The following is a 26,284-nucleotide window of genomic DNA, read 5'->3' on the forward strand; positions in this document are numbered from 1 at the left end:
TTTAAATTATACAATTTAACAAGTTTTGACATATGTTAATACATATGAGCCCATCACAGTCATGACAGTGAACACCCTCAGCATCCTTAAAAGTGAGCCAGGATTCAAATCCAGATCTGTGGCTCCGGAGCTCCTGCTTTCCCTCTCATGGGGAGTGGATAGGGGATTTGAATGTTAGCAATGTCAGCCTTCTCCTCCTCACCTCTTTCTCTTTGGGCATTCTGAATTGTTGAGATGACAGAACAGCTTTTACAACCCAATTATTCATCGATAAAAGAGTGAATAGATAAATATGGCATTGGAATGGAGTGTATGCTCGTAAAATGAGTGAATTGTAGGCTCACACAAAAACAGTGTTCTTATGTCTTAGAAACATAAGAACACAACACAGAGAATGAAACCATTTTTATTAAAGCCAAAGCAAATACAAAGATGTAATTTACTTGTACACACATCACAAAAAGTAAGGGGATGATTAGTGCATAGCTCAGGAGAGGGGTTACCTTGGGGGATGCAAGGAGGAACATGGAGGTAGATGCGGTTATTGGTAATATTTTATGTAAGTCATGGGTTGGTAGTAAGTTCTGATATAGTCATTATGTTATGTTACATACTTTGTATATATCATTTATGGAAATTCAAAGATTAAAAACAAATGCTGAATGATTTTAAACATTTATGTTCTAATTCAGTATCTTCTGTTATTTTAAGGGAAAGACCACTTAATGCAAGAGTTGAAATCCACAGTATTTTAACTCAATAGATAACATTGATAAAGGGGCTAGCTTTGTAGTAAATGGAATAATACACTGATGGGGAGAAAGGGAAGACAGTTATTTAATAACGTGGACATGGTCACCACTACTGGGCCGTCATGGAAGTTGTTGGATGAACCATGAACTGTGTTTTTGTGTGGATCCATGTCTACCATCACTTCTTTTTTGGTTGTTGTTGGTCCAGAGGGGGAAAGAAAAATAGGAGAGAACAGAATTAAGTCCGGTTCTTTTTTGTCTGAATACACTGAGGGTAGAGGAAGCACAAGCCAAAAAAGACTGCAGAAGTTTTGACACCTTATGAAACCATCTAAAATCTTGAAAACCAAAAGTAAAGAGAGAGGTGCAATTCTGGGAAGAAAGTCGCCAAAGACTAAATAAGTGTCCTACAAAAATGAGTGGATTACATGTTGACATTCTCTTAAATAATGCTTTGTATAGTTTCATCTGTTCTGTATTTTCATGTAATAATTGCTACATGAGTGCTAAATTTAGCTCAGGTTATAATTCTAGTTTCTAATTTCTAAGAGCATAGCAGATTTTAAAAGAAGAAGAAGAAGAAGAAGCAGCAGCCTGGGCTAGTCTGTGATTTCACAGTTAAGCTCACTTTTTGATAACTTGGCCAACTGCCAAAGACATCATATTTCAGGCTCCACTGTCCATCTGGTGGGAGCTTGTCTGATTTCCAGACAGGGCCTAGTAGTCTCTGAAATGTAGGTTTGCAGCATCCAAAATCTACAAAACAAGTGCTGGGGTGGCTGGTGACTTCCTTTTCTAAATTAAGTATTTTGGTGCAAGATATGGCGGCTTCTTGGTTCATTTGTGACTCTCCATTCCTTCCAGGACTAAGATATGGGGAATTGATGCACATTATTGACCAATGGACATGTCTAAAATCTGCATTTAAGTTCTGAAAGCAAGCCAACTTTAAACTCAGTGTTTAGAAAAATAATTGAGTCCATATTGAGGGATTCCATTAATATGAAGTGTGGTGAAGCTCTTGGAGTTACTGTCTTCTGAACACAGGGAGCTTGAGTGGCTCAAAACTTACAACTACTAGATGACAGAGCCAGGGTGCTGATGCTTAGTGTTTCACTCTGGGGAATAGTGCTTCTTTTATTATACCACACTTGGTGGCTTTTATAGATTTGCAAAAGGTTTGTTCTTAAATAAGAGACACAAATGGAGATTTTTATCTTTGGATCAGACAACCCAGTAATTGACTGCAGATATTGCCGGGTTGAGATTTTACACTGTTGAAGAGACTTTGAGGGGTCAATTCTGGATTCTAATCCCGGTTGTTCACTTGTGTAGTTCCCAAAAGTAAACTTACTTTGCTCCATATCCTTATTTATAAAATGAGGCTAATGCTCTAAAGATGAAAATGAGGTACCAATTTCTTTAAAGCCTGCAACCCAGAGCAAGGCTTGTAGCAATCAGTTACTAAATGGTGACCCTTTGTTAGCGAAAATTCTTCAAGGGTTCTCCATGCAGTTCTGATTTAAAGCTTCATGGAACTTACATTCAAGATGAGTAACTGAAATTTATGGATACAAGTGATATGTGCTAAAGAGAAAGAACAGAGAGGGGAGAAACAAAATATTGGGGAGCAGTTAAAATTTTAGGGATACTGAAGAAGTAAGACCTCAACAAGAAGGGGACTCTTTTTTTTTTTTTTTTTTTAAATTTTATTTATTTATTTGACAGACAGAGATCACAAGCAGGCAGAGAGGCAGGCAGGCAGAGAGAGGAGGAAGCAGGCTCCCCGCTGAGCAGAGAGGACTCTTGAATGAACACCCGAAGAAAAATAAGCTGTAGATGTCTAAGGGAAGAGCACATCAGCAAATGGGAGCAGCAGTTGCAAAGGCCCTGAGGCAGGCAGGAGTGTACATGGTATGTACAAGAAAGTGCATGGAAAGGATGGTGTGGCTGGAGTAGGATAAGGGATAGAATAGCAGGAGATTCAGAGATAGCAGAGGGCCAATGGCAGATCACCTAGGGCCTTGAAGGTCATAGTAAGGATGTTGGGGGCCTTGAGCAGAGGAGCAACATGATCAGACTTAAATTTTAAAAGGCTCCCCTGGCCTCTGAGAAATAGACTTGGAGTGGGAGGGTAGTCAACATAGACAGAAGCATGGAGACCAGTTGAGAGGCTAACGTAATAAACCAGAGCATTACAATATCCACCTTACTGGAGTAATTATGATGTGTTTACTGTTGAGATGCAGGAGGTTTTTTCCTGTGCCCTTTGCTGTGTTTATAAATACTAGGAGGAATAGGAGTCAGATTGTTCCGGAAGTCATTACTGTCCTGGCTTTAATTTTTCTTTAGTACGTTTAAGCACTGCGTAATAGTCACATTTGTATATAACATTATTCTGTGCTATGCTTGGAAATTTTCTTGCAAATGAAGGGAGTACTTTATAGAACAGATTACCTTTGAAAGTTGTCATACTGGAGCTATCCCTGGTGATTATCCCATGGCAGCAAGACTAAACCGAAGGACTAGTTCATTGTGATCAGTTGTCAGTCCTGACGCTGTCAGCCAGCTAAAAGCAAAGTAGGTTACTGGGGCTGATGAGCACCATGAGATGCACACAGACTGTGAGACAGTGCTTCATTCACCGTCTCCCTTGGTAGATGTTGCATGGAAAAGGGAACCCTCTCTGCAGGATGTCACCCTGCTACTTATCCTCCATCAAGCTGCGGCTTTACTTTTCTCACTGTTAGGATGTGCTTCACATGGCCTTCAAAGCTTGTGCCATATTTCAGGATTACCTGAAATATTACTTCTCTGTGTATATCAGAAAAATGGAGTAACCCAGTTTACTAGGTTGAGACTCAGTCTTCAGTGTCCTGAAACTTTCGTGAAATTCTCATATAAAATTAGTTTTAATTTACTTTGTGTGCGTATGTGTGGATCTGTGTCTTAAGGGTAGAGAATATGTAAGTCAAATTTAACAAGAATGTTACAAGTGCAAAAAGGCTGAAATAATATATTTATATCACTCTGGCTTAGCTACTGCTGCTGACCCCAAAATTCCTTTGATTGTTTTTCAAGGATCTGTAGGAGTTGTAACTATTTTCCCAGAAGTGGGTTAAACATGAATGGATATAGTGTAATTTAGTACCATAATCAGATGTCAGTAACATATGCTCATCATAAGTTGACTATATTTATTTGTCAGTTTAATTACAAACATTATTTCACATTTTCCTTTGGTGGGAAAGAAACTTGAATATCATTTTAACATGTTTTATGTATCAAGAAGATAAAGTCAACAATAGAGATATTTAATTACGATTTATATCATTTATTTCCACAACACCTTCATTATTGGTAGTGTTTTTTCAATAAAAGAAAAAATTGGGTACTTGTCATTTCATGATTTTGCTTTCCTGAAGTCACATTTTATGACCATTACCTTCATTTCCATGATATTTGTCATAGACATTTTCACAGATACCAGAAGTCTTAAGAGTAGCTCTTTGGGGGGATTCAGGAGGTAAACCTATAGCAAAGGAAACTTCAGTGTTCAGAAATAGCCTGGACATCACTTAACCAGCAAGGATAGAATGAATGGACTCCAGTCTTCAGATTATTAGTCTAGACCCTGTCCCCAACACCAAACCATTTCTGTTGGCTCTTCTGCAGTCTTTTTCAAATTTGTGGAGGGCTTGTAGTTGTAGAATAAAAACAGATATTTTGCAATAAGATGAATCCAGTAGTAATAAGCAGTGGTGACAGTGTTCTTCTTAGTGATTAAAATTTCTACCTGACGCATTTCTATAAATTTCTTACCAGTGTCCTCTTAGAAACTTGGATTAAATCCAGAAAGATATCAATGCCTGTTTTTTAAAGATAGATGAATCCTCACAAACATGATGTTGAATGAAAGAAGTAAGTTACAAAAGAGAATGTACACCATGGTTCCCTTTGGTTGAATATAGGCAAACAAAGCTATGGTATTAGAAGTGAGGAGGGTAGCCCCCTTTGTGGTTTGGGGAGCGGAGTGTTGAACTGACTTGGGTGATAGTGACACAGATACTCCTGGGGAACCTTGGAAAGGTTCATTGACTGTTTATTCTTAAGTAAAACTCTTTTAAATGCCTTATTTTCACAGGTGGAAGTTAGTTGAAATGCTTTCAACTCGAAGGGCCGTTCTTAGACATTTATTGTATGTTACTGCAATTTACCAACAAAAGCCAGTTACCCTTATTTGGTCATCATTGTTGTTTGTGAGCACACTGTATTTCTTTTGCGGTCTTGGATCTGCTCTGTCGAAGAACCAGCTGCTCAGCAGCCACGTGAAGTACATCAGAAAGTGCTTGCCAGCTTTCTTGCTTACGCTTTCTAAGATAGTTTGGGAAGAAAAGGATGGAAGACGGGCTCCCCAGTTAGGATGTTAATCTGTTTCAAAACAGACCCTGCCAGAAATGTTTTCATGGAATTCTGATAAGGCTCAAAGCAGAGAGCTTCAGTCAGCTTCTTAGAAATTAACAATTTCACACTGATTTTTTTCACATAAATGGTTTCAGAAGAGCACACACAGTTGAGTAGCAATAGCCTTATGATTTCAGAAGTGTTCCTTGAAGTCAGTGCCTAAAAGAAATAAGATTGAGGCTAGAAATTACTGTGAGCAAATAAAATTTTTATAAAAATGGAAACCGATGGCCCCAGCCATGATGTTTCTCTAGGCTTCTTGTGGTAAACGAAATCCATAAGCTTTCTGACCACAGTAAGTATAGGAAAAGCAGGAAGAACTGAAAAGATATTGTGGGTCAGCAAAACCTTTTGCAGTCCTCATGGTTTAGAGACTAAGGCCACTGTGTGAATCATGTATCTGTAACTGGTCAAGCTCAAGGTGAAGAACAGTTTTCTTGCAAACCATTGCTTCTTTCTTAAATGTGACTTTTTGTTTGGTTGCTTTAAATCAGTTTAAAAAATTTTTTTTACATAAGAAATGTGTTTTTAAATGTTTCTGCCAGCTGTTTACATGCTATACCTCTTCTTCCTTTTTCCCCTGCAGTGTTCTATTTCTTCATCAGAAGAAGAAAGACTTATTTCCATCAGGAGACCTAAAACGCCAACCTCAAGTGACTTCTCTGACCTTAATACTCAAACAAATTGGACCAAGTCACTTCCCTTGCCAACACCAGAAGAGAAGATGCGACAGCAAGCCCAGACGGTCCAGGCTGATGTGGTTCCCATTAACATAACTGGTATGCTTTGCTATGCAGATAGGTTTCTAAACGCACTTGGGCTTTTGTTTGTTACCTGCTCTTAGCATCTCATTTATAAATCAGCGGTAAATAGCTGTACTCTGGCTTCCTGCTCTTTGTTTAGTGAAAAGAATATTAAAACTTGTGCGTGCATATGAAATATTTCTTGCTTGTTAGAACACTGTGTTACCAAAGGTTAATATCACGTAATTCATCAAAAGTGTGTGTGTGGTTTTTTCATTGAATTACTTAAAATATCTTACTTTAAATATTTTATTTGAGAACATCTTCTAAACATGGTCCTGGGTAAGAAAACAATGACATGTTTCCCTTCTAAAGGTTTGTTTTATATAGTATTTATAGAAGTGAAGAAATAACAGTTTTGTGATATTTCTAAATGATACATTTTCTTACCTTTTTGTCTTCTCAAGTAGAAAAAGGGAAAATTGCTTAAAATAATACCAAGTGAATTAACAATTTTAAAGTTAATAGGATGGCAAAATTATATTTTGATTCCCATAAATTTGAATTCTGCACTCTTCAAATAAAAATCAGTTCCTTCTGAATATAAAATTTTTAGAATATGTTATATTAAATTGGAATATGAATATTGCCAAATATGAAATTCAAGTTCTTTTAGAAAATTATGCTCAGATTTTAATCATCTGTGATATTTAAGGGGACAAATAACAAGGTACATAAAGCTCAAAGGCAGTATTTCACAAACTTAGAGGAGTTGTTAAACGATTAAAAGTCAAAATTTTCCTGCTTTATCAGTACCAGAGCTCACAAAGATTGGTCAGTGGTTTTGGCGGGAGGGTGTACTAAAAATAAAATAGATGTGTTAAGAGTTAACATTGGATAGGGTGTTCAAATGAAACAGATTAATAATAATCATCATTGATAATCAGTCCTTGAGCCCAAAAAAACAGGTGACCAGTAAGGATGAATTTTCATTAAAAATGAGGATGAAAACCCATAGCACCCTTGCTGTACTTCTGAAGGTACCACTGTTGATCACTGTTAGAAAGGTTTTTACATTTTGATAGCTATTGAAGATTTTGTAAAAACCTTATAGACGATTAAAACTTCCATTTAGAATAAAAATGACATCTATTTTGAATCCCAGAGAAATTTAGTAAATAAGTGAATGTATTATTTAAATTCCATGTACATTTTTCCATACTTATTGTACTTAAGCCTAAAGAAATAGCATAGTATTTTATTCCATTTTTCTTAGCAACTAATATTGTTGCTCTTTCTGAATGTGATTCTCAGGCACCTAGGTCATATCTTTTTAAGATTATTTTTCAAAGTAGCTGTGTTTCAGAAATAAAGTGTGTTTATTGCTTGGTGGAATAAGTGGACACATCTTTTCTGTAAGAAAATGCATTACATTATTTGATTGATTAAATGCAGCAGAAACATAATTACATTATATATGATTAAATGCCTCAGCAGTAGTATTATAAGATAAGATTGTGCTATGAAATATGACAGTCCTTAATGGAATTAGGATAAATGTATTATCCTGAGATTAGGAAATTTAAAACAGAGTAACAATAGCTTCAGAAATAAAGAATTATTTGGAATGAAATGCACTGTAACAACAGTAAACAGTGCTATATCTTTGAGCTCTAATTCTCTCCTGTTGAGGACTTAAGTGGATATGAAGTACATAGAGTTTAAAAGGAGTCGTTCAGCTACCACAGAGGAAAGGTGAATGACAATAAAGAAGTGAGCAGTATGAGTTATTTCAAAATGCAGTTGACTTTTGTGTGTTAACATTTTCCAAAATGTAATAATTAAACATAGTTCCTAATTATGTGTTTCTGGATCCAAGGGTTCACATACATACACTTACATTTCATAAAGAGATGCTTTTTTTCATATTCTGATATAAAGAAGCATTGTATTTAAATTCTTCACTTTTAGCAGTCAAATTGACATAGGTGTTATATAGCTTCTGCTACTTAAATGTTGTATTTCTGAAACCCTAGAAGACTTTTGAAACTAAAATGTAGCTTCCCGTAGGGAACTGTCATATGTTCATTTATTTGGATGAACATTGACCATCCAGTTTGATTTTCAGTCAGGTTCAGCAGGGGGAAGAAATGTCGATAAATATACTGTTTCCCATCCAGAGTGAAGCTGGCCAGGCATAGAGGTAGAACATTAGCACAATGAGCTGCCAGCTGGAAAATCAATTTAATCCCTTTAGTCATAGTCCTATAGGGGCTCATCATTTTCTAGGAGTTGAAGAAAAAAAAATGTTTCAAATGAAATGTATCTATGCATAGGTTTCATATTCTGCCATGTGGAATAACAAGCTTCCACCTGGAAGATAAATAGAGGGGTAAACATGCTTCAGCAGTTTTGACAAACTGGCTTTGTACTAATGTCTGAGTTAGCTACGTTTATTTCTAAGTAGTAACCATGACTAAGGCTGTTTTTCAATGAAAGGGGGGGACTTAGTTCCTCTCAGCAGGTATTTATTAAATACCTACTTTGTGTCTGAGTGACACAGGGGGTGCTAAGGTATGTGAGTCATGATACCTACCCTCAAGAAATGTTTAGTCCACCAGGAGGGACAGACCTTTTAGGTCCGGATGCAAGATGGAGAGTTTGGTGCCTTTAACGGCATAGGTCTTCGATGTCCATTCTCATGGTTTGTTTCTTAATTTCCTTGGAGTTTGGGTGCCTTATCTTTTGGTTTTTTAGGAAGCAAAACTAGAGGGTAAATGAAACTATCAATGTTTTGTGTGTTCTTAATGCCTCGATACAAGGAAAATGTTTTCCTCTGCCGCAGGAACTCATTTGCCCCTTATGAGCACCATGTATGCTCTCACACATAGTGGTGCGTTTATCACAGCGTTGGCTCCTTCTGGTGTCTCACTGTCTTCTCTCAGTCCTTTCTGGTTTTCTCCATTAGGAACAAAGTTGCAGGCATTTTCAAAGTTGCCTGTATTTATTTAAGTCTGTTGCTTCCTGGGTGAACTGCGTTTTGATTGTTCAGATCTTTTATCTTCTCTTTAGATAAGTTTCTATTTGCAGTTTATTCCTATTTAAATAGCGGGTACAACTGTTGACAACATACCACTATGAATGTGCGTCAGTATTGCTAAAAAGAGTAAATGTTTTCATACTTATTTTTTTTACAACATAAGAGTTGTAAATTATAAGTGTATAATTTGTGTACATAATATATTTTTTAAATCTCTTTTTGAGGAGAATAACCATTTAACAAGACAGTGCTAAAAGTTTATTTAATTAAACTGGCAAATAATTTAATAAAGCAGACCAATCAGTAACTGATACTGTATTATTTTATGGTTTCCCATTGGTGTGTTAATCACACAAGCTCACAATGTAGAGATAAAAAAAAAAAAGTCCTGTTGATACAGCATTCTAGGTTTGATTGTAAAATTATGGGAAATGTCTGAATTAAGATCAATTGTAAAAGGTGATTATAAAACAGAGAAAGCAATTCAGCTTTAACAACAGCAGTGCTACTGGGTCTCATTGTGGTAAAAGTACTTGATCATTATAAGGCTTTTTATTGGTCGTGATAGTTGTATCTCACACCATAGCAATAACCACAGCCTGTCCAAATTGTCAGCCTCCCTGACTGAAAGAAAAAGCTCTTCTTGATAAGTTATTTGTATCCTTCCAGAGGACAAGACATAAGACAAGAGATAACCAAATAAACCCAATATGCCCACTGCCATCTCAAGTACACTGATTTAAGAGAGATTTCAGTGACCAGAGGGCCTATGTAAAACACTTCCAAATGAGCCATCTTTTAAAAATAACACAGAATCAGTCTTCAAGTGTGTTATTAACAGATTGGCCCTTGTTACCCCAGCATGTCTGCAAATGAGATCAAGGTGTTTCCTTTGGAAGGACACACACCTGGAAATGGGGAAAAAAAAAAAAAAAAAAAAAGCCTTATGATGATAATGTGCTTCCCTTCCTTTTTTTTTTTTGTCCTTCAGCATTCATCCATCATCATATGACTGGCTAACATCATTATTAATACCTTCTTATCATTTTACAACCAGCTTCTGGAAGAAAGTGCATGGTGTCGGCTTGCTTGAAAATAACATTGCTTTGCTTGTTCTACTACTCTATATTAGGGGAGAATTTCGATCGCCAGGCCAGCCTTCGGCGGTCTCTAATTTACACAGACACTCTGGTAAGACGACCGAAGAAAGTCAAAAGGAGAAAGACTATTACAGGAATCCCTGACAACATACAGAAGGAGCTAGGTATGGCTCATCAGAACTGTATTCTGTTGCCCCTGGTTACTGCTCAGCATTACCACGCTAACCTCGTTACCGTGCTTATGAGATCAATACATTCTGATAGCCGTGTGGTGGGACACAGAGGGACAGCTTCTCCTCCTGAGTGAGGCACTGGGTGCAGGTCTTAACATCCCATGCAGATGATTTGTTGAATTTTGGTGAGAAGGGAACAAGAAGAGCTTACATGAAAACTGTTAACTGGGATGATGGAAATGTACAGTCATGTCCTCATCTCTGTGAACCTTGGCACACCGGGTATTTCCACAACGAAATTTACCTTCCATTTCAATCTTAAGTTTTCATAAAACTGAAAACTCATTCTAGGACTTCAAATTATGAATATTGACTCCCTAGTCATACTGACAGTGTTGGTGGCGTTTTGTCATCCAAGAGATAGTGGTGTGGGATATTTAGTAAATTGCAGTACCCTAGAAATAGTCATTTGTGTTGGATAGTGCCTTAGGAGAGCTTCCAACGAAACAATTTCATAAGTTTCTGGTCAGTATTTTCCAACCTGTGATAAAAACACAAAAAAGACACCTTCCCCTTTTGGGGGGGTGGCTAGTGGAAAGGGTTATTTACTTCATAATTCATGTATCCAAATTATTTCTGCTTATCTTTATATGTGCTTTGGATAATCCTTTCCTTCTATATTCACTTCCTTTCTCTGGTTTTTACTGGGCCCATTTGGGAATGTCTCCAGAGGCAGCAGAGAGCATACTGGGTAAGGGGCAGGTGCTCTGACACCATGCTGCGTGGATTCGAACCCTTACTCTCTGGGTGGCCTCAAGCTGATTACTTGACCTCTCGGAGTCTACTTCTGCATTCAAGAAGTGTGGGTGCTGATGCTAACAGGGCGTATGTCACAGGGTGGCTTGAGGACTTCATGAACTTAGGTGAAGCACTTGGTGCCCGGTGCTATATGTTCACTATATGTTAGCGCGAGAGCCGCTTTGATAATTACTGTTGAGAACTTAATACTACCTATTTTGAAATTTGCCTCTTTCTCTTCAGCGGGCCTGTGGAGTGATTTCCTTATAGTTAACATGATGTGTTTGCTTTCATTTCCTATTGAAGTTTATAGTCTAGAAACTCATTATTTCTGAACATGCCCAGGAGTCTTTGAGTCAAAATGAGTCTATCCTCACGGTGGTGATCTGTCTGTTACAGCACTTTGAGGTGGCATTGCAGCTGCCGACATTGTTCCTGTGCGTTTTTTCTCAACACCCCTGCTTAAATGCCTTGTATTAGGGACAGAAGGCTCTTCTCTACCTGGTATTCTCTCTTACTGCCGCCCAGTTCTGCAGTACGTACACTCCGCTTTCCAGACTAAAGCCACAGTGGGACAAGAATAGTGATGCTTTACTTTTGCTCTAGGTAGTTCCAGTGACCCAGATGGCATACAGGTGCCCATCTTATTTCATAATACAGGGTTTTATCACAAACAGAGGCAAGACCGCATCCATAGGATTTATGAAATTTGTCTTTGGTTCATGCTGCTGCATCTGCTTCCAGATCTGGGCCAGTCCTGCTCATTCTTTCAGACTCTTTATTATTTCTTTTTCCTCTCCTTTAGGTGACAGATAACTAATGTAAGAAACGAGTACATACTCATATGTTCAGTACTCATATCTTACAGCACTCAGGTAACATTTGTATTTTAAATAGTCTTTTAGGGGATGTTCTTTAACCTAAAGGAGTGACTTTAAAGATGGACCCTTTGTAAGATAACAAGGTTGATGTTTTGAGGTAGTCTACATGTTAGTGGCTGTACTACCAAACAGGTAGGTTTTGGATGGCTTTTTGCAAAGAGTGTAAGAACAGTTAGGTCCAGGTAAAGATACATATACACACAAGTATTCAACATAAATTCTCTCTCTATATATGCCCCTCAGCTCTATACATGTGTATATATAATATGATTTCTAGAACCTCAGAGATAGAAACTATTATCACTTTTATTACCAAACCAACCAGGATGGAGCCAGTAACTTAGTTGCCTCTTTGACCTTGCTAGAATGATCTGATCACCTAGGTAAATCATGTCTTCTCTAATTTTATTTTTTAAATCAATGATTGAGTCCCCAGGGCCCATGTTCATTTCTCTTTTGCATGTAATACAGAAACACAAGTAATGCTGGAGGAAAGAAAATAGCTTTCCCCATATCATTGCATTGTGATTGCCAAGCAGGAGACAGTTGATGTCATTTCATAGTCAATGACATGATTTGGATCCTAGCTGGTGGTCACCTGGGACAGTTGCATCTAAGTTAGAGCTACTGTAAAAAAAAAAAAAAGAAAGAAAGAAAGAAGGGAAAAATAAAAAGAAAAAGACAAACAATTGTAGTTTTATAGATAGGCTAGTTTGAAGAATTGATAGAGTAAGGGAAAACAATTAAATACAGTAACATTCAACAGAAAATTTGGATCATACATTTTTCTTCATTTTATGACTTCTGGGTGATCTTGCCCGTTCTCCCCAATATTTTGTACTTGTTAAGTTATCTGGTGGTTCAAAGCTTTGTACTACCTAACTAATGATTCTCAAAAACAAACACTTGGTATTTTCCATAAAAATTATACTTTTCTAGATACAAAATGGAGGGAATTTGTCAAATGAGGTAAAAAGAGAAATGATTATCAGAAAAAAAAGTACATTCGCTAAGAAAGATACTTGCTATTCACTAGACCTTGCCCAAGTTGTTGGGGATTTGGATTTTTTAAAAAAAATCTAACCAGAGATTCTTCCAGAATTAGAGAGTTGATTGTACTTAATTCTATGTGCTTTTCACTTCAAAATCCATAAATAATGGACTCTAGAGGTGAGCCACTTAATAATGCTAAGTCAAGATATGATATTTATTGTTTCAGTTTATGGCTTGTTGCCTTCCATAATTTTTTTTTACTCTTATTATCTGAAATGTACATAGAAATGTATTTGAACAACCCCTCATGAGTTTTCATCTTGTAGAATCAGATAGGATCATTTTGTTGTTATATAATTATATTTGGTTACTGAATAATTTGGATACTTATAGAACAGTACCTCTTCCCCAAGCAGAAAAAGCTTCATTTAAAGGAATCTCCTTCTTGGGGCATCTGGGTGGCTCAGGCAGTGACGCTGCTGCCTTTGGCTCAGGTCATGATCACAAGGTTCCTGGATCTCACCTACTGGCGGGCTCCCTGCTCAGCAAGGAGTCTGTTTGTCCCTTTACCCCGGCTCACGCTTCCCCCACCCCTTTCTTTCTCTCTCTCTGTCAAATAAATAACTAAAATCTTTATATAAAATAAAAGGAATCCCCTTCTGAATAATTATTGATAGTTTGTACTAAGAACACTAGGAACATAAGATCAGACACAACTTTTTATAAATCCACATATTAAACCTTAAATTAACTAACCTGCAGATATCTCTCTTCATTGTCAATGTCTTCATTGATTACATGTTTTTTTTAAAAAAGATTTTATTTATTTATTTGACAGAGATTACAAGTAGAGAGGCAGGCAGAGAGAGGAAGGGAAGCAGGCTCCCCGCTAAGCAGAGAGCCTGATGTGGGGCTCAATCCCAGGACCTTGGGATCATGACCTGAGTCGAAGGCAGAGGCTTTAACCCACTGAGCCACCCAGGTGCCCCTGATTACATGTTTTTTTTTAAATTGGATATCCCTTGTAGTATTATGTAATAAGTAAGAAATATATATAATTATTTCTTTACATTATATTTTATAATCAGATACATCCTATTAAGAGTTTTAACAAACCTCAGAGGTCTATATTTGTTTGCACATGTCTTTTCATAGTCTCTTCTGTTATTTAATTCTGGTCAAGATCCATTTATTTGTGTCCTTTAATATGTGACACTTTTTGTACTGTGAAAATATTAGAGGCTCTGTTCTGGGAATGGAACTTCAGGGATCCCTATAATCGATGATATATGAGTTATTTTTTACGTATATTTTTAAAGGTCTTCAGAAAAAATCATTATTTTTGTTTTTTGTTTTAGTTTTTGTTTTATTTATTTGACAGACACAGATCACAAGTAGGCAGAGAGGCAGGTGGGGCTTGGGGATGGGTTGGGGGGTGTGGGCAGGGGAAGCAGGCTCCCTGCTGAGCAGAGAGCCCAATGCGATGTGGGGCTCAATCCTGGGACTCCAGGATCATGACCTAAGCTGAAGCAGATGCTTTAACCCACTGAGCCACCCAGGCGCCCCAAGAAAAAAAAATCATTATTTTAATAAGAAAGTTGTGCTGGGCCGTAGATGGTGGACAAATTGCTATATTTCCATTTTCAGGAGCCTAGAATGGTTTCATGTTCAAAATTGTTAACTGAGAGAATCAGTATATTGTTTATGGCTCTTACAGACAGTTCAAAATCTACCACTGATCTCATGCAAAAACGACTGCAATTTTGAAAGAAAAAGTTAGTAAAATCCATTGTTGAATGGAATAAGGTATCTTGAATATTTGGAACCAAACTGGTGCAAACTGGTAACAGCCAAACTAGTCAGTTTCTCCCTTCAGAAATCCCAAGTGGCAAAAACTTTATCTTTTGTTTTCTTTCCTCAAAGTGGACTTTTCTCCTCCTCCTGCCCATTGCCCACTTCCTCTCTTTCTAGGGAAGAACCTTATGTGTATGTTTGTGTATCTGTCTATCTTCATTGAGTGTGCCTGGCAGAGGATAGGGGAAGGAAATAGATGGTCTCTGCTAAAGATACAGGTATGAAAATATTCTCCATCATCACAAGTGAGGGAACAGGTACTTTATGCTTTATTCCTCATACGATGACATCTCCTTTGTGGTTCAAGAACATTGCTGCCATATTTGTAATATTCTTTGCTGTTCAGATGAGCAAAGTGCTTTATAGCCAGCCAGGGACAGTGGTAAATTCACCTGGGATAGGGAGGGAGTTCCCAGGAATCCCATCACCGCCAGTGTCCTCACCCGAGTGAGCCAAGATGCTGGCAAGTACTCAGCTTGCATTGCTCAGCAAAACCCCTGCTGGAGATGGTTTGTTTGTTTGTTTGTTTGTTTTTAAGTTTTTGAAACAATGTAGAAAAAACTGGTTATACTGTTATTTTTCAAGATTTAATGTATCCTAATGGTTACTATGAATTGATTTTTTTTTTTTTCCCCTCTCTCTCTCTCCACTTTGACTGTCTTTGGTTTATGGTGGGTTTTTTGTTCTTTTTTTTTTTTTTAAAGATTCTGTTCCATTCTAGGTGGCTTGAAATCTAACTGTTACCTACACTTTAGGGTGGTTTTTGTTTTTTTTTTTTTTCCTTTGCTTTTCTTTAAATATACCTACTCTCAGTTTGGTTGTAAAGCTCCAAGAAATGAATAACTATAATTTGAGGAAAAGCTCACTGGATCAGTTCCTGCTGCTTTTCCCCCACCAGAACACAACAGATTGCTTCTGGATTTTGAATGTCACTGACAGACAGATGACAGTGGTGTAAGATGGATAATGGAATGGTTGAGACACAGATGGGCCTGTAAATCACTTTTCCTTGGGTTTCCTTCTGACATAAAAAATTAATGTAATTAACACTGTTCTATACCGATATCCCTTGTAAATAGTTTCTCTGTAGCCTCCTGTTGAACCGTTCCATTCATCTGTCTTTGGGAAAGATGGTCACAGCTTGACAAGATGCCCTGCACAGTCACCTGGTGGGTGACAGGCCACCTTGAAATCTTTACTAAAAGGTTCTTTGAAAAGTAGATCTTCCAACAGGCACTCAGCCTTGATCTCAAAGAGAGTAACTGAGAATTCCATATGTAGCCCTTAGTCTACAGGAGGATTTGAAGTACAAATCAAGAGACGTACATGAAATTCCTAATAAAGGTTTTTACTTTAGGAGCTGTCAGTAACTATTTGAACTCTCACTCTGGTGCCTACAGGAGAAAAGAAACTAGATCAAGTAGAAAATATATATATATTTTTTAAATACAACAGGGTAAGAAGGGGATGAGGGTACAGGTGATGAACTAAGGTATTTTTAGATAACAAGCCTCTTTCTGCTTTATCTCCAGCATCAGGCACGGGCCAAGATGATGTTGGGGGTCACTCAGTATACACCCCAGACCACTACTCTACACTAGGAAGGCTTGATAGCTCTCGGTCTGCGGGGCAACGCTCAGAAACCAGGGACTCCAGCTGTCAGACTGAGGAAGTGAAAGTTGTACCACCTTCCATGAGAAGAATCAGGGCACAGAAGGGGCAAGGCATTGCTGCCCAGATGAGCCACTTCTCAGGCTCCTCTGGGAACATGTCTGTGTTGAGCGATTCTGCGGGCATTGTATTCCCTTCCCGCCTCAACAGTGATGCTGGTTTCCACAGTCTCCCACGTTCTGGGGCGAGGGCGAGTGTTCAGTCCCTGGAGCCACGGCTGGGTGCCCTGGGCCCCACAGAAGACCTGGATGGCCCTTACGCCTACCACTGCGATCACCCACAAGTAGATGAAAACTTAGGACATTTAGGAGGAGCCTCAAGGACTGGAATGCTTTTGAGGCCCAAGTCCCAGGAGCTGAGGCCTTTTGAGAATGTAATCAGCCCAGCATGTGTGGTCTCTCCTCACGCCACCTACTCCACCAGCATCATCCCAAATGCCACACTCTCTTCCTCCTCGGAGATGATTATTATTCACACTGCTCAGAGTTCAGGACAGCTGGACAGCAAAATTACCAGCTCCTCCTCGTACACAAAGATAAAATCCAGAGACCACCTCCTCTCCAGGCATGCTAGTAAAGAGGACCATCAGCCTCCCAGTGGGAACTGGACAGAGGGTCACCCCAGCATTCTTTCACAGGCCTTAGATCCCCATTCCCCCGGTGCAACCACGCTGTTGTCGCTCTGTGACTCAGCGGTCTCTCTTAATATGCCAGCACATCAGGAGAATGGATCCCAAGCCATGAGCTGTAACTATAAAAACCACCTGAGCTCTCCAGCCCATGCCCAGGACGTGGATGGCAAGAGTGAGTCCAGTTACTCAGGAGGTACGGGGCCCGGCAGCTCCGAGCCCTGGGAATATAGTGCCTCTGGTAACGGGCAGGCATCCCCATTGAAGGCACATGGGGCAACTGGCTACTCCACTCCCGGGAGTAACGTGAGCAGCTGCAGTTTGGACCAGACATCCACCAAAGATGATGCCAGGTCCCTGTATTCAGAGGAGCACGATGGCTACTACACGTCTATGCAGCCTGACCCGGGACGCAGATCTGGAAACCAGAACGGTAGTGATGGCTTTGGGAACCCCAGGCACAGTGTGGTCAACGTGTTTGATGGGAGAGCTCAGAAAAACCAAGGGGACCGGTCACATTTCCGTGACAAGTCTCTCTCGCGGAATATCTCTCTGAAAAAAGCGAAGAAGCCGCCTCTGCCACCTTCGAGGACGGACTCCCTGCGCAGGATTCCCAAGAAAGGCGTCCAGTCAAACGGGCAGGCGCTGAACGAGAGCCTGATCGCCTCCCTCCAGCACTCGCTGCAGCTGAACCTCCCGGGCAAGGGCGGCAGCTCGCCCTCGCAGAGCCCCTGCAGTGACTTCGAAGAGCCTTGGCTGCCTCGCTCCCGCAGCCAGAGCACGGTGAGCGGGGGCAGCAGCATGACCTCGGCCACCACCCCCAATGTCTACTCCCTGTGCGGGGCCACGCCGTCGCAGAGCGACACGAGCAGCGTCAAGTCGGAGTACACGGACCCTTGGGGTTACTACATTGACTACACCGGCATGCAGGAAGACCCCGGGCACGCTGGCGGGGGCTGCTCGGCCGGCAGCGGGGCGCCGGCCGGGAACGGGCCAGTCCACCATGTCCACGAGGGAGCCAGGACCGTGATGCCCCAAGTGCCTGGTGGCTCCGTCAAACCAAAGATCACATCGCCGGAGAAATCCCACAGGGTCACTTCTCCGTCCAGTGGGTATTCCAGCCAGTCCAACACACCCACAGCACTCACCCCCGTGCCTGTGTTTTTAAAGTCAGCGTCACCAGCAAACGGGAAGGGGAAGACCAAGCCCAAGGTGCCAGAAAGGAAGTCCTCTCTGATATCTTCAGTCTCCATCTCCTCCTCGTCCACGTCTCTGTCTTCCAACACTTCCACGGAAGGGGGCGGGACCATGAAGAAGCTGGATTCGGTGCTGGCGTCTCCCCCTGCCGCTGCCCCTCTTCCTTCTCCTCCCTCACCATGTCCTGCGGACCAGTCTCCTTTCCTTCCTCCTCCCCCGCCTTTAGCGGATTCCCCCAACGGCTCTCTGCCTCAGTCTCCCCTCTTCCCCCCTCCGCCGCCAGAAGTTCTCACTCCCTTCTCTCCCCCCACCAGCGCGTGCTTTCCTCCTCCTCACAGGGCACTTAGCCCCCTTACTCTGGGTGCCCCTGCTTCCCTGCCACCTGCCCCCGCTTCCGGACCCTCCTCAGTTCCCCCGCCTGCCCCACCCCTTGACCCCAAATGGATGAAAGATGCCAGGCCTTCTTTGAAAAAATCTGGCCAGCCAGAATGCTCCCGGGAGGCCTTCCGGCAGCCTCCTAACAAGGAGGAGGGCGGCAGACCCCCCATGCCCCTGATAACCACTGAAGCGTTGCAGATGGTACAGTTGAGGCCCGTGAAAAAGAACTCAGGAACCGAGCAAGCACTGTTAGATGAACAAGTATCTCAGGAAAAACTAACTCCGGTTGTTCCCCAGTATCATTTAAAGCCATCTGCTTTCATGAAATCCCGAAATAGCATAAATGAAATGGAGAGTGAAAGCCAGCCTGCCTCTGTGACAAGCTCGCCGCCGACTCCTGCCAAGAGCTTGAGTCAGGGTCACCAGGACAGTGCAGCCGAGCGTGGCCTCCCGAGCCGCAGCCCGGGCAGCGCCGGGGAGTCAGAGCCTGGGCCAGACCCCAGGGCCGCCCCGCTGCAGGAGCCCCCCGGCCCTTCACCCAGCAGGAAGCCGCCCCCCATTTCTAAGAAGCCCAAACTGTTCCTCGTGGTGCCGCCTCCGCAGAGAGATTTCAGAGCGGAGCCCGCGGAGAACGTGAGCGGAGCATCACCCATTCCCACGAGGGGAGAGGCAACAGAGAGTTGTAGAGCCAGGGCTGGTGCTGAGGAGACGGGCTCTGGCAGCTTGGTTCTCGAGGGAGGAGCCGCAGGATCCGCGTCCCCGGATAGAGTGAAAGCCAATGTCCCCATGGTGCAGCCCGATGTCTCGCCAGCCCCCACGCGGGAGGAGCCAGGTGCCGAGAACGGTGCAGACGGTGGAGGCAGCGTGGAGAGCTGCCTGTCGCTCCAGGACGGAGGGCGTGAGTACGCTTTTCTCTCTCATTCCCCTTGGACCATATGCAGCCCCTGTAGAAGAGAAGGCTAGTGCGTGTCCCCGGGAAAGCCAGCAGCATGTGGGCTGCCGGGGCCACCACACACTCGGGTTACCAACTAGGCATTTTAAGAAATTAAAAAAAAAAAAAAATGGAGATCTCAGGGTATTGCTTCCTGAACGTCAGAAAATAGAGGGGTAGGGTGGTCTGCAGCAGACAGGGTATTAAATAGCAAGGAGTAGTAGTCTCCCTTCTGGAGAGCTGCAGAGAAATGTTACAACAAGATTTAAGACAGATTCAGTAGGAGTTCTAGACTTCAACAGAAAAGAATGAGCTCTGGCTCTCCTGATCAGAATCGAAGATCAAAACGACAGACCCCACTGCCTGCCTGTCCTGTGGTCCTCCGTTGGCAGGAATGGCAGGGACAGCATATTGGGAAGCCTGGCTGAAGACTGAAATTAAGTCACTTTTGCGTCCTGTGCTTGCTGCTTCTAGCTGGGGTGCCAGAGCCTGACACAGCTGGTTCTTCCTCTGAAGCCAGTGACTTCCTTAGGGAAGAAGGGAGTGATGAGGTGATGACCCCCAGTAGACCCCGGACCACAGAAGACCTTTTTGCAGCTATTCACAGGTATCTAAAACTCCTTTTAATTTTGATCTTTACGAGTCTACCTTTCTAAATGCTTCCTCACTTTGTCTTCCTTGAGTTTTTTCCTGTCACCCATTAGCTTGATCATTTATTTTTATTGTGTTTCTGTATTCTTATTTCCTCTGACTCCCAATTTCTGTTTTACTTTGTTCCACTGATTTTTATGATGATATGGGGGACAGAGACTCCATGTGGTGCCTTCTGCTAGGCATTGCGCTTGCTGGCAAGAAATGCAATGTGTCAGTCATATGACAGAGTATTTATAAGATTGGATTAGAGCAATGGGTAGTCCAGTCCAGGATGAGTGAGGCTGTTTTGTGGACATAAGCTACACAGACCAGCTCCACAGGACTGCTTTCCTAAGGGTGTGTTGTGGGGGTTTTTTGGGGTTTTTTTGTTGTTGTTGTTTTAATTATTTTTGTGTTAGAGAAATTTCAGGATTTTTTAGTGCAGTTGTCTTGGCCTACTTAAATATTTCAATACAAGAGTACAATCTTTTCAAAGCAGAGTGGAAGGAATTAAATTTGTTATTGTATACTGTTAGTGCCATCTACTGGCACAAGAAATTGTTGGGTTTTTAAAAAATTTAGAGTAAATTTTTTAAAATAACTGCCTGAACTGTTGTCACACTTTTTACATGTGGTCGCCTAAGAGAGTGAGTATAATTTAGCACGAAAACTATATACTGCCTTTTTTCTGGTTGTAAACAGCCTGTACTCCCAACAGTGTCATTGTAGGGTATGATAAGGTTGTACATTTTGCAAGTACTTTGGAACACAATGCTGTATAAACCCTCTGCTTCCTTCTCGACTTCTTAGCTGCAGTATTTTCAGATAATTCTTAAGAATGTCCTTCTGCTGCCAAGGTCTTAAACTGCACTGAATGGAGGTCCCTTTTTTTCTTCCAGAAACAAAGACGCCTATAAAGTCATTTGATTCTCTGTGTAAATCACCTTGTGTCAGGACTGTTTTCCCTTCTTGGAATTTAACTGAAAAGGCTATTGCATGAGATGAAAAACATAGGATTGTCCTGATTTGAAGTTCCCCGTGCAGCATGTAAATATCTAACTTGGAGGGGAGCAGTGGAACCAAGCGAGGGAGTTAGGTGTTTGTCAAGAATTTTGTTCTTTACCTCTTGACTCTAGCATTGATACACTATCCCCAAAGACCCTAAAGACTGCCTGTTTAACATCGTCTTTCTGACTGGTATCTTTGATCTCATTAGAAATCAATGAGGTAAATGGCACATACTCATCCTGACTGATGGCTGAGTAAAATTAAAGAGGGCACGTGATATGATGAGCACTGGGTGTTCTATTCAACTAATGAATCATTGAACATTGTATCAAAAACTAATGATGTACTATATCCTGGCTAATTGAATTTAAATTAAAAAATCAAACAATCCAATCGGAAAAAAAGAAATAAAGAGGAAGCTGCTTATGAAACTGTTTCTCAGAACAGTGAAATGAAAATGCTACATCCTTTGAAGCCAACTTTAGTGGCATTTCTAGAACTTTATACAGATGTTTGTAACTCTCACCGTGCTATACACATAATAAGCACTTAATAAATATTTTCTGAATTAAATGAAACCGATTGGAATTTAACTCTTAGGAATTCTTCCAAGACTCGATGTCTTTCATTTAGTCTGGAATGCACTGGGTTGCTAAACACGTAGGCATATAGATTTATAGTAGCGATCCCCAGAGAAGACGTGTTGCTGATGGCTCTGTGTACTAACTACTTGGTCTCAGTGAGGATCCCAACTGTTGTGGGGCCAAGTTACTATGTGCTTTTCCAAAAAATATGCCAAAGTTCGCATCCATATTTTACTTTGGGAAGCTTCTTAAGGCACTGAGAAATCTGCGGTTTCTCCTACTAGTGAATTCTATCTACTGCAGACGTGGAAACCTGCCAGTCTCTATTATTCTGTGTACACATGGTAGAAATAAAGGCCAAGTAGGGTATGGATCACAAAGAGAGCAAGGACACCTGCTCATTTCTGTTTTAGCATCGATCATGTATTAGCAGACATAAGAAAAATCCATCTGAAGTCTGATTTTTAGGGCTTAATTTTATATTTGTCAGCACTAAGCTAATAATTTAAAAGAAGAAGTATCTTCAACTGTACCACAGCCTTCAGATTTTATAATGCAAATTAATTCACTTCAGATTTAAAGCCAGATGGAAAATGTGGAACACCAGTTGAGGTGTGAAATTTTTATATTTATTGAAGTAATTAGTTTTCAAGCCCATGTTAACTGTTTGAGCACTTTTTATAGCCCTCTTCTTTAGAAATACACACACAGTGTACGTGTGCGTGTGTATATACACATGTATACATACGTTTATGCTGAGAATTCACAGAATTCATATGTTTAAATTTAATTCTCATTTTCGGGCCGCAGCTGCTCTTGAGAAATGACAAAACTTTTTAAAATTCCCATTTCCTATCTTAATTTGAAGTCCACAGTTAAAGGCCATAACTTGAATCAGGGGTAGCCAGGGGCTTGATGTGTGGGTCAAGCACACCCTCACCTTTTAAAACCCAGACAAGAACTTAGGCTCCGAAGTGGTCCCTGCAAGGATCCGGTGAACAGAGCTGCCCTTGAGAAGGAACCACTAGAGGTCATGAGGTCACATGCTGCAGGCAGGGAGATACTGCATCCAGTCCTCGTTCTTGGAAGAGGCTGTGTGGCTTCACTCTTTGGCCTTTGTTACCTTCTCTGGTCAGACAGGCTGAAGTCATTTCCGGCTCTGAGATGCTGAGACATTATTTCTGCCGGCTGGTCAGGAATGTGTGCCAGAGCGCCGCTCTCTGCTGACAGCGGGGCAGGGCCATTGACCCAAAGTATCAGAGGCCCAGCTCTACAGCCTCCAAGGGGCTGGTGTCATGTCAGCTCTGGCTGCCCTCCACACTTTGTTTTTAGCCTTCGCCACTTCCTGTCTTCCACTTTGGGGGCTTCCTTTTGGCCAGAAGCATGGAGACGACCCAGGGAGCACCAAGCCCCCGGCAGCCTGCAGGGCCATCCTCTCCAGTGCCTGGTTGTGCAGGCCTGGTCAGTAGCTGGGCGAAAGAGCTGGAGTTCCCTGAATGACAGTTTGATTAAACACATCCTTCATGCCCGACACTCCATAGCTGTCATTTGCACTCATCTTTATTGGTAAAGCATGAGCTCTCCACTGTTTATTTCCCCTTCCAGGTAGGAAACTGGGTCAGAAACTTCAACTTGCCCAAGGTCACAGAGCAAGGAAACTTGAGTGTGGGATTTAACCCAGGTTCTATGTGACTCTGGGGCTCTTTAGCTCACTGAAGCCTCACAGACCTGTGAGGTTAGTATCCTCACCCCCATTCTGCAAGTACGAAAGCAAGGCTGCAGCATAGATGAGTAGCTTGCCCAAGGTGCCACAGCTGGAAGTGCTCAAATACAGTTCTTTATCTGTATATACAATAGCATTCTCTTTATCTTTCACTGCTGCATATGCTGGAATTTTATAGCAAACAAAGAGATATTTGATTAAATGTACCGTTTCCTTAAAGCACCTGCACTTAGCTGAGAGATTCCTAGTAGACTGAGTTGTTCTTAGGAAGAGACCAGCAAGAGGCCCCTTGGCTCATCTGCTTTATTACCCCTGACTCACTCTTGGTACAAGACACATGGAACAGTCAGGTTCTTAGAGATTGAAGACAAGAAGCACCTCCAGGAAACATTTTACCTGTCCCTACCGGCCCCTCCTCTTTCACATTATCCCTGCATTCCTCAGATTTTCTTGATTGGTGGGAGGTTGTCTGAAATCAGTCAGGCAACAGAATGTGGTGTGGAAGCTTCACCCTTGTTTTCTGGAAAACGAGATTCTAAGAAGTTGACATAGGGTCCAGTAAGAGCCAAAGAAGACCAGTTTTATGTCAGACTCTAGAATGACTAAGAATGCAGAGTTGTAGAGTCACCGTGGAACCTGAGGGTGGGGGTTTACCTCAAGGTAAGCAATATTTTGGGGGTTGGCTTACCCATTAGCCCTGTTCAAGGGCTAAGGTCAAACAAAAGAAAGAGTAGAGAAAAGGGTTGTCGGCACTGAAATGCTCTCAAGCTCAGTCCAGTAGAGGAGAGTTAGATAAAAATGGCAATTATTTGTAACTTTTGAAGTGATCCTCACCAAAATAAGTTAATAATCATGTCTGAGATGTGTTTCAAAATAATCCAGTGAGGGTAGAGATGAAAGAAAGATGGCCATAAGTTAATCATCCACCATAGCAGGGTCAGGGGCTCACGTGATAATACAGTGAACTGTGAAAGTAACTCTTCACAAATGGTGACGTGAGTATGCAGTGAGCAGCGCACTTGTGACTGATGTCCCATGGCCCCCTGGGAGTTAACCTTCATCTTAATGTCATTAAATCTCAGATCCAAGAGGAAAGTCCTCGGCCGTAAAGATTCAGATGACGATCACTCCCGGAACCATTCTCCTTCCCCTCCAGTGACACCCACCGGTGCTGCCCCCAGCCTGGCATCCCCAAAACAAGTGGGGTCAATTCAGAGAAGCGTCCGTAAAAGCAGCACCAGCAGTGACAACTTCAAAGCTCTGCTGCTAAAAAAGGGGAGTCGCTCAGACACCAGTGCCCGCATGTCTGCAGCCGAGATGCTAAAGAACACAGACCCTAGATTCCAGAGGTCAAGGTCAGAGCCTTCGCCAGACACCCCCGAGAGCCCATCCAGCTGCTCCCCAAGCAAGAACAGAAGGGCCCAGGAGGAGTGGGCCAAGAATGAAGGCTTGATGCCTCGGAGTCTGTCCTTTTCCGGCCCCCGGTACGGCCGCAGTCGGACCCCACCTTCTGCCGCCAGCAGCAGGTTCAGCGTGCGGAACCGGATCCAGAGCAGCCCCATGACCGTTATCTCGGAAGGCGAAGGGGAGGCCCTGGAGCCGGTAGACAACAGGGCTCGTTGGGCCCTGGACACGGCAAGGGGGTGTTCCCTGGATGGACTGGAAGGGGGTGAAACGGACCGGGGCAGCCTGCTCTGTGGTGGGGAGCCCGCCGCCTCCCTGCAGGTGCAGGGTCCCAGCCCCACAGATGGGCCAGTCCGCGCCGAGGGCACAGATCCAGCAGAACAGAGTGGAGGTCCTCTGCGGGAAGAGAGCTAGGGACGAGAGTCTGATTCTCCCAGGTAATGCGAGGGAGGCGTGCAACATGCGGCTCTAGGAAAGCCCGGCACACAGGTACCCTTCCCTGCCTGGCCTGCAGATCCCACTCAGCATTCGCTCTGTTCCTGCCCTGGGCCCCAGCGCGCGGAAGGAGAGCATCACATAGGACTCACTTGGCACTTGGCCCTGTGGCTTAAAAGCAAGTAGAAGCTTAACTTCTTAAAGTGCTTCCTGGGGAAGACTTTTTTTTTTTTTTTTCCCCAAAATGCTGGGTGTATGTGTGGAGGGGTGTGTGTGCATTTTGAACACTTCACATGTTTAAAAAAATACACACATACAGCGTGTACAGAAGTAGGAGAAAGGAAACACAGTTAAGCTGGGTAGAGGGATGGAGGCTTCTGGACTAGGTGGTAAGAATCGCTTTAAAAGTATCACGTTGTCGGAAATTAGTGAGTTCCCGAAGAAGGGAGTGAGAGAAGCGTTCCTTCTAAGAAAGAGGGGACCTGTGCGTGGTGCCCCTGCAGAGGACACACGGCGGTGCAGGCCCCGGTGAGCTTTCCGTGTGAGCCATGTCATGATGAACCCAAAAGGATGGGAAAGGGCTAACGGACTAATGGGTTCAGGTACTTTTTTCTTGGGGGGTGGGGTGGGGGACTTTGTTTCCTTTTTGTGAAATTGGCAAACATGTGGAGGGGCCACGCTCTAACCGGGAGCGAGCTGCTGGCGCAGACACAGACTCCCAGCTCTCAGCCTGACTTCGAGACACGTGGGTCCTTCGGTACTGAATTCCTGCCCTGAGGAGCAGCAGAGGCCTCCGTGAGACCAGCGGTGAGGTGGGCATATGCGGGGATGGTGAGCGAGGAGGGGGCACGGGAGACCCTGCTGGAAGCGGTTTCCTGCTTAGTCAATAAAACT

General features: G+C 42.3%; 1 protein-coding gene across 5 annotated transcripts in view; it reads left to right on the forward strand.

The window, feature by feature from the left end:
• Positions 1 to 25,656, forward strand: part of NHSL1 (NHS like 1) — a 130,902-nt gene extending 105,246 nt beyond the window's left edge. For 4 of the 5 annotated variants that reach the window (XM_044247881.1, XM_044247909.1, XM_044247900.1 and 1 more), the window contains exons 4-8: positions 5,803 to 5,995; positions 10,132 to 10,263; positions 16,331 to 19,570; positions 20,078 to 20,210; positions 24,634 to 25,656. In XM_044247881.1, coding sequence (XP_044103816.1) covers positions 5,803 to 5,995; positions 10,132 to 10,263; positions 16,331 to 19,570; positions 20,078 to 20,210; positions 24,634 to 25,369 — 4,434 coding nt within the window. In that variant the 3' untranslated portion in view covers positions 25,370 to 25,656. The remainder of the gene's footprint in view (positions 1 to 5,802; positions 5,996 to 10,131; positions 10,264 to 16,330; positions 19,571 to 20,077; positions 20,211 to 24,633) is intronic. The other variant, XM_044247890.1, reaches the window with a different exon arrangement.
• The last annotated feature ends 628 nt before the right edge of the window (positions 25,657 to 26,284 follow it).

The sequence above is a fragment of the Neovison vison genome, chromosome 1 (assembly GCF_020171115.1).
Source record: "Neovison vison isolate M4711 chromosome 1, ASM_NN_V1, whole genome shotgun sequence".
Taxonomy (NCBI): domain Eukaryota; kingdom Metazoa; phylum Chordata; class Mammalia; order Carnivora; family Mustelidae; genus Neogale; species Neogale vison.